General features: G+C 42.1%; 1 protein-coding gene across 4 annotated transcripts in view; it reads right to left on the reverse strand.

Annotated features, from left to right (window-relative positions):
- LOC121319404 (chloride channel CLIC-like protein 1) overlaps window positions 1-12,756 on the reverse strand; it is a 44,423-nt gene that overhangs the window by 24,712 nt on the left and 6,955 nt on the right. For 2 of the 4 annotated variants that reach the window (XM_041256811.1, XM_041256812.1), the window contains one exon: window positions 4,590-5,003. In XM_041256811.1, the coding sequence (XP_041112745.1) occupies window positions 4,590-4,973 (384 nt within the window). In that variant the 5' untranslated portion in view covers window positions 4,974-5,003. Of the gene's footprint in view, window positions 1-4,589; window positions 5,004-5,364; window positions 5,601-12,677 lie in introns of those variants that run through there. The other 2 variants (XM_041256814.1, XM_041256813.1) reach the window with 2 other exon arrangements.

Consider the following 12,756-nt stretch of genomic DNA (forward strand, 5'->3'; position numbering starts at 1 on the left):
GTTTCCTGACATGGTTTGTTTTATCTGAAAAACCACCCGAGTACAAAATCAGGTTCAGCATCTGCACAGCATTCTCGATTTACAAGCTGGAACGCTTCCACCACTCCCTGGATGAACACGGACATGTCTTTAAAAAGAACCAGCAGTGCACTCACTGGGCTGAACTTAAACCAAGGGTCACACATGGTGAGGGACCACTTTTGGAACTGGAGTCACCTCACATTTGCAGAGGGGAGAGACTTAATTAAAACCAATCAGCCATTTGCACAGATGTCATCATTTTAAGGAGTGTTCCTTAGAGTGGGCAAAGACACACTTTAAATAAGGGTAAGAGTAGCAGTTTTCCAACTAGGTCGTGTCTTTGCACGTCTTCATTTTCTTTACATTTACAGGATTACAGATACTTTCCTATTCAGTTCCAGGTCACTGGTCATGTAGTATTGATCTGTAGTGAATAGAGCACACAGCTTGCACTCTCTTCAGGTCCCCTGGCACCAAAGCACAGTGACCCCACACATCAAACCCACTACAAGAAGAGCAACAGACCCAAGCCCAGCCCTGGTAAACTCACAGAACATGGACTTACCGTCCCCTTTGTTTTCACAAGTGTGTAGCTATCATTTTCCAGCTTGCGAATTCCAATAAATCAAGGGATTTGTCTTCCAGACATTTGGAATATTATTCTTTTTAAATTATATTTTGAAAAATGACCTTGGTGCTCTCTATAAAGCCATACAAATATAAATGAAAACTCCCCAAAAAAGCTTTCTCAATTGATAGTAATCTGCTTGCTGGATTTACAGTATGTAGCCTATGTGGATGGCCGATTAAGTAGGAAATCAAATTATGAAGATTTTTGTAGAAGAGGAGAAAGCCAAGACCATGGGGGGAGGCATAAATGAATAAACTTCACTTTGCTAGCTTCCCACTGGGCATGGCTAAACTAAGTAATACTGAGAGGGTAACTGTGTGGGTCTGCCTTTGCATGCTTACCTGTGTCTATATGTTTGCAGGTATGTGTTCATTTGCATATGCGGGTTAAGGCTGCAGAGCAATGGATCCGTTTAGGGTCGAGGGGAAATGCCACACAGGTAAAGAAGGGAAGTGGTGTTATATGGATCAGAACGCAAGTTTAACTTCATGAAATGTTTCTAACCTGCCAGTATTTTAGTGATGTTTACGATTGCAGATCTTAATACTATAAGGGTGTCACCTATAAACATGCTTTGTTATATATCTTCGAAGGCAGAACAGCGATTTAAAAAAAAAAAAGGGTTGCTTTATAGACCCTTCAAGGTGTTTTTCCCTTCAGATCAAATTCATGCCATGGTCTCGTGTGATTTTCAAATACTTTAATCAAATCCCATTGGATGATTAATGGAAGCTCACAATCAAAAACAAAATGACCGTGTGTGGCTGACTCCTCAACCCCTCCCATCTCTAGGAGCCATTCACTGCTTGATATCTGTTATCTGAATGCAGCTCTCCCACCTGAGACCATGCACAACAGCAGGGAGCTGCACTGGCTGATACTGGCATATACCGCAGCAACCTCCCTAAAATCCTACAAGGACCACACCAACCCACACGTTAACACACACCCTCTCCTGCACTCCCATTCCACCCCAGACACACACACACACACACACACCTCAGTAGAAATTAGCCATGGTGGCAAAGCAAGGAAAAATTAAAAATGTGTCTCCTCTTTGCCTTTTTCTCATCAACTCATCGTGCTTCAGTAGTGAGAAGCAACTGGAAGAAAACACTTATGTCATATGGAAAAAATAAACCATTGCTCTTTAAGGAACCAACCATTTTGTTTAAAACATATCCAGATATTTTAATATTGAATTACAAGTGAATGTGAACTTAGAAAAACCAAATGTTGAGTTTTTTTTTTTTTATTGTTTTTTTTTGGTAACTTCACTCGCTCATTACGCAACAATCTAATAATGTGTCTCGTTTGAAAGTGATAATGTCAGTGGTGTAAAAAAACAAAGCCCCTTAAATTGTCTTATGGGGCTCCTACATTCTTTGAACTCGACCTCCAGGCGTTCTATGGCCCTTACTTTTCCATCTCCAAGTCAAATGTCTATTGTCCTTTCAGATATATTAATAGGTGCTTTGTCACATCCGTAATATAACAAAAATCTATATAAATGAACAGATATTAAGCACAGTACACACACCAACCTATTACCTAAAAAGACTTCAGGAAAGAGCATTCAACAGAGCTTTAAACCTCTTTCAGAAGCACTGGGTGCTGCGGTGGTATATTCTGTAATTGCAATGAAGAGGTACAGCATTTCTAAATTGCATAAGAAAGACGCTTCAGTGTGAATCGCCACTCAACACACGAAGTGAAACATTAGTCTACTAGTCTTGCAAGTTTCCTGATGGAGTGTTTCTGAAGTTATGCCCTCCAAGACCTATCTGTTTTATGAATGGATTTACGAAGACAAAGCTTTGAAGAACCACAATGCACAGCCTTGCAACTGCAGTCTCTGCCAACAACCTGTTTATCTTCTGTTAATTAAGATATCCGGATGATGAATCACTTCTGAAATCATATTTTACACCATTCCCTTTTCAGTCAGTTCATTTCTTTCGGATGAAGGGGAGAGAGTTTATAACACGTGAAGTAATCAGCAGAATAAACATCACCTCAGCAAATCATATCGACATATTACTAAGCTATAAAATCTCAGTTTATTTATTTTTAAACTGAGCAATGTGTTACATCAGTTTAATAAGACTACCCTGGCTGTTTTGTGCATTATTTCTTTATTTTAACCACAAAATTTTTTTGTTTGCAGGCTTCAATGTATTTGCAGTTCATTAAAAACCTACAGTTTGTTGATTGGCAGCCACATGGGACTTCTGAAGAAAGAGATGGTCATTGGACTAAAGGGAGGTGATCTTTTCTAGAAACTAATTACATATTATGCTTTATTTTTTCTATCTAGAAAACCCTTGAATCAGCTCATACATTATTCAATCAATCAGATCAAACTAAAACACAATCTATCTTGACTCCAACAGCCTAGGAATCTTCTATGTTCTTTTTTTTTTTCACGTGGACCTCCAGTACGATACCATGGATACAACACTTGCAAATCAGTCTTTACTGGAAAAGTACTTACTGTGACAATGTCTGTAAGAATCTCTACCTCGGACCAATCCAGAACTTTGTTCCAGCCCCACTGTGCCCCCCCCAGTTCTCTGGATGCTGCATGCTCATTTGGGCCCACACTTGAAAGGCATTTCCTGACACAGTCTCAGCATGTTTGAACGCCCTGAACCTTGCTGTTCGTTTAGGGAGCCGTCAAACCTGGTATCAGGTGGTACAATCAGACACCTTCAAACTACAATGCACAGTATAGAGGGCTGAAAGTGGTTATAAAGCAGTTCAGATCATTGTGGTTTCACTGCAGTATCTTTTTCTGGCACTAGGCTGGCACTCTGGGCATGTGGTTTCCTTTAGCCTTTGTATCACTAATGTGGAAGCACAGGGTGTTAATAAACTGCAATGAAACCGTACCACCCAAATCGGCAGCTTTTACCAAACTGGTCCATAGAGGTATTTCTCCCCATTACTTAATGACTGCATATACAATCCCTTTCTCTGCCTCTAATAAGGGACACTGAAATTACAAAGGTGTGCCAAGTCAAAGTATTCTCCTTGGATGAGTCCAAAAACACAGTGTGTTCCCACTCTTATACAAAACAGATCAATTTCCAAGCTTGAACACACTCTAAACTGTCTAACAGAAATAAGCCTGATCTGTAAGAAAACCTGTGCCATTAGAAAAGTGATTGCAGATGTCTTTCTTCATGTCAGACAACAGAGCCCAGATTTTAAAAATAAAAGAGATTAAGCCAAAAGCATGCCACAGCGTTGAAGTTCAGTTAAGCCCTAGCTGATGATACAGGTGAAGCCGGATTCTCTAGCCACTGGCAGTGATGTGAAGGTGACATTACAATTCTCCCAGGGTTTGACAGCGAGTTCTTGCCGATATTTCTCATTAAAGCAGGAACTAAACTTGATCTCATGATGCCAAGCTATTAAAACCTAGCGGCGAGGCCCAGTCTGGTTAGTCTCCACCTGGACTCTTGGGCGAGGTTGTTCAATGAGGTAGTTCCCCTGCCAAGATCGGCAACTCTGCAGGAACCAGTGAGCTTCTGATCAAATTACTGATCCTCCACACTGTAGCGCCTTTACTGGATAAGCCAAGACGACTGCCAAAGGTTATCTGACCTTAAAAATATCAATATTGCGGCTGGCGGTAGCTTCTCACAGGATATTACCAATTGCTCTAAACAGCGGGAACAGAGCCAGAGCTAGAGAAGCACAAAGCATGCCATTCATATCACAGCCACAACAACCACAAGATCGCTCTGCAAAAGAAGATTCTTTTGCTTCAGTGAAGACAGCACCTGCGCTGATGAACACAGAACTGCTCTGAAACCAACGCTAGGCTTACATGTTGTGAGCTGTTGAATTTGGTCCAGTCAAGCCTTTCTCATTTATTCTGTTTAGTTTGAAGGGGAACAGATGCAGAGCATGCAAGACGATAACGACATACCTCAGACAGTACAGCCATCTTCTTAGCCACTTCAATCTGGTAGAGACGGATCCATTCCCAGGGAACAGATACCAACACGCACACAAGCACCATGCCTCGAACAAGCTGCAGCCACGGGTACAGCGACAGGCCAGATGTGGGACAGAGGGGGGACACCACTCTCCTCCCCCTCCCCCTCCCCTTGTCTACCGCCTCCTGCTGGTAAGGCCGATGACGGCATGCTGCCAGCACCACGAGCGTGCTCAGAGACAGGAGGGAGGCGCCCAGGAAGAACTGAGAGTAGATGTTCCAGGTAGTAAAGGGTGAGCTCCTGCCCCAAGAGTCATGCTTCTCACTGGACAGAAACTGCTGCTTCAGCCAGGAGAACAGGCTCCACAGCTCCATTCACTCAGCACCCCTTCTGCATTGGTTCCCCTAATTGGGAAAAAAAAAATCAAGGGGAAAAAAATATAATTATATTTATTTGCATATAAAAAAAAATAAAAAATTTTAAAAACACCTCACCTTAGGGGTATGGCAATTAAACAGCAAGCGAGTTCATAAACAGCTTTGTACTTTAAACATGTGGGAGCAATTCAAAAAGCTAGATTAAAAAACAAAATGATATAATATACAAAAAAGTATAAAAAGATTGCTAAACACAAAACATTTAATGAGTGAAGTCACTACTGCACGATTACTTACAGCTTCTATTTGGTATCATTAATTACTTCCAGATTTTCACGCTATAAAACATTTATTTTTGGAGAATCAGGACTTAAAGCAAAGTGCGTACCTCCCAATTACAGCACAACACCATGTTCCTCGCTCTTCTGCTCTAAAGAAGATTTTACAGTGTATGAATAACGTGTGTGTGTGTGTGTGTGTGTGTGAGGGTGCGTGCGCGAGTCCCTGATTTCATATGCATGTGTGTAATTGACTTCCGTATCATGACGATTTTTTTTTTTTTTTTTTTTAAAAAGGCTTGTTAAGCTGTGTGTGACTCAGTAACATTCTCAAGATGATTAGATTACACTTAAACCAAAGATTATTTATACTGGCTGTGAAAGGAAGCATTACAAAACATGATTCACTTCACGCTGGAAAACATTAAAATCTATAAAACAGTCACTGTAATACACGAGACTACACGTCCTTGTAGAATCTAATGAGCCCTGCAAAAATAACGGAATACAAATCTGCCTGAAAATCTGCCACCAATGGCATTTAAAAAAATGATGTCTAAATAAATTTAAACTGGACGGGAACTTCACAGAGAGTATTTTAATAAGTACAGTCTTGTGTTGGGATTACTTCTGGGGTTTGGATCACTTCTCACTAGAGGCCAACACGTCTGAGACAATGATAGAAATCCTGGGAGACGACTAAAAGAGCGTCTGGATTCTCTCTGAAACAGGCTTTTGAAATCAGATTTGAAGGGTACAGGTGCTGCAGATTTGGAGGGTACAAGTACTGCACAGCCAGAGGAGCCAGCGGTAGTACTGTAGTTGCCATTCTTGTGAGGAGCTCTGAGGAGCTTCAAAGAAACAAGACTTCAAAATACAGAATAACAACCCAAAGCAATGCTGATGACCTCCTCCGACTGGCAAAAATGATTCCAAATGTGCACCGATGAATAATCTGTCCCCAGACAGGACTTGACTTGACTCCACAGCTTTAGAAATACAAACCATCTTCAATTGCAGACTTGATCAGAGGCCACATTCCATGCTGGCCACGCTTTCCGTGGTCCGTGTTTAGTGATGCAGGACACTGCTGAACCCTGAGCGCTCTGCTGCTGAAGACACACAGGCCCGCTGGCTGAACCCATTAGGGATGCAACTATACACTAAGGAAACGGAAACATCATGCATAGGTCATAACACCTTTATCAGCACCATACCAGAAACAAGACCAAACGTCATTGAAATGTATTCACAGTAATTATTAATCACATTTATTCATCATTCATAAGTCGTTTGGTGGACCACAGGTAGTGACGGACGACTTTTGGTCACATATGACATAACGTACACTGTATCATGATACAGTACACCGATGTCTACACCTGTAGCACATGCATTACTATCGTTTAAAAGGTACTACTGCCCTAAAATGTGCCCAGTTGTGTTGCATATGGTAAGATCATCAGTCATCAATTATCACTTAAAAGGCAGATTACATGATTCAATGCTGTTTATATATTTAAGCTGAACCGATATCATTAAGCTATCCAGGCAGAACTATTTTGCTATATTTATTGTCAACAAATTGTCTTCCTTTTTGGCAGCTGAGCTGCAAAGCCTTTATTCTGAAGCCAAGAATACTATGAGCACAGTATGAGCCTCACTGAAAAGAAACAAATCAGAAGTGTCCAATGCTTAATTGTGGTGGGAACTCCGTGCCGAATTCAACAACTAACAAGAAGAACTTTGCTGCTGAGGGCGCTTGTTACTGGACAGGGCTGGGTCATACCGGGAAGACGTTCATCCACAGGTGGCAAGTGGCTCTCTCAATGACGGGGAGCTCAGTTTCCTCATCTTCCCACCTTGACATTCCTAACGAAGCGTTACTGCTGCTCTTCCTCTTAGACAGCACATGCTAATTGAGATGTATCCCGGCTTCACTGCGCAGGCATGCCAGGTGCTTACCTCGCTATTAGCAGATGCCTGCAAGCATTCTGAAACCTCTACCTGAATTGTCTTATTTATCATGTGGAAAAGAGCCAGGCCACCCTGGATAGCTATGCCTATTAATAAACTGCCTGAGATCGACACTCTGCAGCCTGTTGTAGATCCTGTGAAGTGATTCCTTCTCATACAGTTTTATTGCACAGGGCAGCTGTGGTTGATTTTCTCTTGCATGCTTTCAATTTCAGATACAGCTGCTATTGTACTGCAAACGACACAGAGCAATGCAACAGAAAACTCTCCGTCAAACCAAACAACAACTGTATCAAGCGAGATGTCTGCATATCTGGAATGTATATGGGTTTTTTTTTGTTCCATAAAAGAATTCTTAAGTAACCTCATCAAACACATACAAAGGAAATCAATGCAGAAATGACAACTGAATCCAGTAACAACACTGGTTCTATACACAGTGTGCCTCTTGTTTTGATTACACAGTACCAGAGCGGAATATAATCAGAAAAGAAGTGCTGGTACATGACATCCCTAAGAGCAGGATGCCAAACCATTTCTGAGAGAACATGCAGACTTGAGACTATAGTAACTAAAACATCTCATAAAAATAAAAACATTTTGTTTTTCCCCGGGGTGCTTTGCCTGTCAGTACTTTGCAGATGATTTAGCACCTTATAAAAAGGAAAATGTGGTCTCTAAGTGTGAGCTAAAACTGCAAGTCTAGCGTTCTCACTGGTTTAGTTTGCATGTGTCAGACAGGAGTCCCGCTATAATGGCTCCACCCAGACTGCAAGCAACAGTGCTGGGGGCTCTCTGTACACACCCACTAGAGCACCGATCAGTGTGTCACCACACTGCTCTTTCTATAATTACGACAGCTTAAAGATCTTTAAAGCACAGACTGCTCATCAGCACTGTGGAAGGGGTGTGGGTAATTCACTGACCAGGAGACAGACAGGTGTAATTGAAAACACCACACAGGTGCCCAGTTTTATTTCAGGGGCGCGTTGGGTTTCTTTAGCCCGCAGAGGGCGCTGTTGGTCCATGGTCTGCTTACCAACTATGGTAAACAGAACCACAGGAATACCAAGCAAGGGTAAACAGTCCAGGCGCACTCGCAGGTGCTTCAAAACAATACTGCAAAAATCGAAGGCACAAAGAAGCAGGAAAAATAAAACAGTAACAAACTACAAAGAAAACGTGCTGCACTTTGCAGCAATATCCCGGTCGCCGCTGCCCGTGTGACCCGGATCACCATCCTACGCTGCCGGCTACCTAACCTGCTCAGCTATCCTTATTCAGGGATCTGCCCAAGGGTTCCCCTCCCTCACTGTCTCGCTCTGAACTTCCGTTCCGTTCGGTCGTGGACCAGCGTTTCCGCGCACTCTACGCGTTTAAAAGGGCAGATCTGAGGAAACAACAGAGCGTTAATTTATAGGGCTAACAATCTCCCAAGACGCGCCTCTCAGCCATTCAGAGAGGGGGAAAGTCCACACACCCACTTCCCCACCTCCCCGTGTCACTGCCATGACTCACAGGCGGTTGTTGGACGACTGCCGCCCTCTTCCTGCAGCCCGTGAACACGCCAGCAGAGTCAGCACAGATCTCTCCCTATTACAAGCACCTACATATATACATGCGAGTTACTCTCAGTCACTCCTCTGTGATAATGACCCTTCATGTTCTCACACCACCTGCTTGTTTTTTTTACGTTCAATTCTATTATAATCGATCCTTACAGGCCGATATATTATACATAAGGACTCCGAACTAATATAGTAACGTGTCATTAATAATGCACTGAATTGGGTATTAGCATTTTCAGATTTGGAACATTCCAGATGCATTTGGCACACTGTTTGTATTATTGTGTGCTGAAAGGTTCCAGTGATATGTCCAGTTTTGTCAGATGGATGTCAGGCAGTGGGGTGGGAGACCCTAAAGGGTTAACGTTACAATATCACAAAACATTCATCATTCACTACATGACAAACCTGCTAAAATCATTTTAAATGGGAGTCAATTTATGTTTGTTTAAGAATAACTGCAGAGCCATTTATACAGTTTGTGCATCACACAAAAACATTCCACCAGTGCTCATGTAAGGCTGTTTGGATTGATAACGGGGTTCATGGCAACTTGTTATTTTTACAGGACATCTTTATTGCGAGCATGCTGACTGCACAGCGCAAAACACAGTGCATCAATACTGTATGATTGAGTGCACCCTGCCTGCTATCACTACTATAAAGACTTCTAAGGAGCTGCACACTGTGCATGCTATAGTGTTAACACACTCCTGTTTATTCTACCTAATTTGAAGTGGCCAACTGGAATGTGGTCCCACCACTAAAGATCAATGGGCACCTCCAACCTTCAGCCTTTTATGGGTGACTCTTGAAACATTAGCCCCACCTGCTCCCAGTGTGAGAACGCGTTCGCAGGACACGACAGTGAAAAACTTCAGTCCTCTGACCCAGCATTAAGAGAAAGCGCAGGGACAGGTGTGGCTGACGAATGGGAATTCCAAGCCGTTCCACAGCTGACTTCAGAAAGCCGTCACCAAGATGGACACGGTGATACAGCACAGTGCTAATGAAAGCCAGGTTTATAAAGAGACTCTGAGCCAAAGCAGTGTGCAGAAGAAGCAGCAGACAGCAGCAACCTGCCAAGAGAGCGGTTAATAATACACAAAAAATAATACACATAGCAAAACTTGCGGGTCCTCGCTCTGCTGCGGTCTGTGGGGAAGCAAAGGGAGCAGAGTGACCCCTCTCACGATTTGTGCATAATCAAAGACATGCCTGATCCTTAGGTGTTACTGTCCTGGTTATAGCCCACACATACCACCACATGAACTGAATAACTGCAGTAATGTAGTTATATGTTCAGAGAGTAAAAGCATTAAAGAAACTGCTTCTTTATGGATTAGTTACAGTAAGAAGCAGAATTGTAGCTAGGCTGACCAGAGCATTGAACACACGACTGTCCTAGGCAGAGAATGCTTTGAAAAAATCAGCAAGTCAAGTATAATACAAACACCACAGCCTGAAACACGTCCCTGTGCAATTACAGCATCTGGGGAGGGCTGGGTGAGCAGCTGATACAAAGGGGTCACCCATTTACTTTAAAGGCAGCTTGTCAAAATACAATTCTGTATTTAACACTTAGCCTGTGACCAGGGCAGTCTCTTTCTGAAGAGGTATGTTTCCATTAAACTGGCCTGGTAGATAGAAGATCACACGGTATTCTGACTGGATCTCGCATCACAAAAGTAACTGCACACACATGCTAATGTAAAAAACACACTGCAAGCAATGAATGAAATGCCCTCTCGGCACTTGCTGTGGTTCCTCTGTGTTTCACAGATGGTCTCTGCTGCACAGTCCAAGAGGAGATGCTGTTACAGAAGACTGTTTATCCTTGAATAGTACACCGCAGCAACCAGAAACAGGCTGGGGTTAAATATTATGGAAGGTTTACAAGCTTTGAGATCCAATTACAAGAATGGAAAATACTTCCCAGCTCTTCTCATAACTGCCTGCAGATGCACAGCATCAGGCTTCTTATAGTTCTGGAATGTCAGAGGGTGCAAAATGTAAAGTCTGGATGTTCTATATTTCTGTCCTCTTTAACACAAGATCTCCAGCTTCTCCTATAGGGCACTTGTATCACTTTCTCTCGGTCAGAGCGAGTCAGGTGTGCTGTATTCGTGGTTGAAAATGCATCATTTCAAAGGCATTGCACTGCTGGTGGAGATGTAGTTACAGTAACAGCTTTCACAACATTGACTCGTAAGCCTACAGGATATAACATGGACATACGGTAACCCTACTTAGACCAATGCATGCCTGTGAACAAAAAGCTTCTGGGCAACGATAAAGCACAACATCTCAAGAGATGCAGCATTACATGAAACACTTTGGTCTGCCAGTGTCCTTCAAACAAACTCTCCACTTGTGTTACAGCCTTATGAAAGCAATTTAAACAAATGTTTTCAGAATTCATGTTAAAAGCATACCAATTTAAACCAGGGCGGGATGTTCTAGAATGAGAACACACACACCCACAGACACAGACACACACACACACAGACACACACACAAGGAATCCACAGATCAACGTTAAGGCAGCGAGACTCGCTGGATGATCGGCTTTCAGGTTACAAGAGCAATCAAACTAATTTCAGTGCTTGTCATGCAATACAGCTCAGTAAGAACCAAACAAACTGGTCTCCCGATGTTATGAAACATTCGAGCGGTCTGTTCAACCAGCACACTGTGGCCTGCCCAATGGCTGCAGAATATCAAGACACACCAACAGGGTTTAGGCGAATTCCAATTCCTATTCCAGCTCCCTCCAAGGCATTTGAATTCGTATTTTTGGGACATAACTGTTGTGTTTCCTTTAATTAACTGAACCCCTGTGAACTTGTCAGATGAGATTTGAGCATGTTGGGATTTGCACAGGTTGTACTAGTTCAGTGCCAAAGCGATCATGGTTTCTCACCTCCGATATATTCATCACTTCCAATAGCCATGTCAATAGACACCTACTGCTCATGCAAACACACTATAAACCAGAACACCAAACCCAGACACACCTTCCAGAATAGGGAAAAGACTGCATCAGGGTGCAGGCTGAAAACAGACATATTCAAATTGTGTTTATTCAGCAAGTGCTGGTTCAGCTAAGCATCCCTACACAGTGACAGCTCAGAAAATAGTAACTTTCATTATCCCCCTTTTTTTTTTACCCACATAACTTTTAGTAATTTTGTTCTTCCACAGAGTGCTGTCAAAACCTCACCTTTTGTCTTATCCTTCAAGAAGTCTAGTATGTTCAAAATGTTAATTGTTAACGTGTGTTTTTTTTTTTTTTTTTAGATTTCCACTGTGAAATACCTAAAGCTTTTTGTTTGCAACGGTGGCGCCCCCTTGTGAAAAAAACAAACATAACAACTTCGCGCATGGGAATAAGGACAGAAGTCGTGTCAGTTTTCATAGAATAATTATGCATGTAGACCTGGGAACAATGGGAAGTGCTTTACAACGGTATCTATTTAAAACTAGCAATATTACATACATAAGCTCTATTTTTCAGGTTTAAAAAAAAAATAAAAACACATTCACAAGACTGTCTTTTAGTAAATAAAGAAAAGTAAGGAAACAGTGCCCTCTGGTGGTTCAAAGCTGTACTAAACTAAAATATATCGAGTTTAAGCAATTTTGAACACTGACAACGAATCCTCAGTTCAAATGGCATCTTGTTAAGTTTACAGGGGGTCTCAAAATACCAGAATGATTATCGCGCAACAGTAATAAAAGGGGTGAATTTACTCGATGCGAATAGTAATCAGTAATGTAATAACTTCCGACAACTGAGTCAATATTCTTTGTTTCTGTTAAATTAAAGCATTGCATGATAACTAAACACAACGGTAAATACTACATACGGTCCTTACCGCTTTGTTTCAGATTCTTCTCAAACAGTAACTGCATTTTGCTCTTGCATCGTGAGAAAAATTTAAAATGTTTTCAATC

Source organism: Polyodon spathula, chromosome 8, assembly GCF_017654505.1.
Source record: "Polyodon spathula isolate WHYD16114869_AA chromosome 8, ASM1765450v1, whole genome shotgun sequence".
NCBI classification, from domain to species: Eukaryota; Metazoa; Chordata; class Actinopteri; order Acipenseriformes; family Polyodontidae; genus Polyodon; species Polyodon spathula.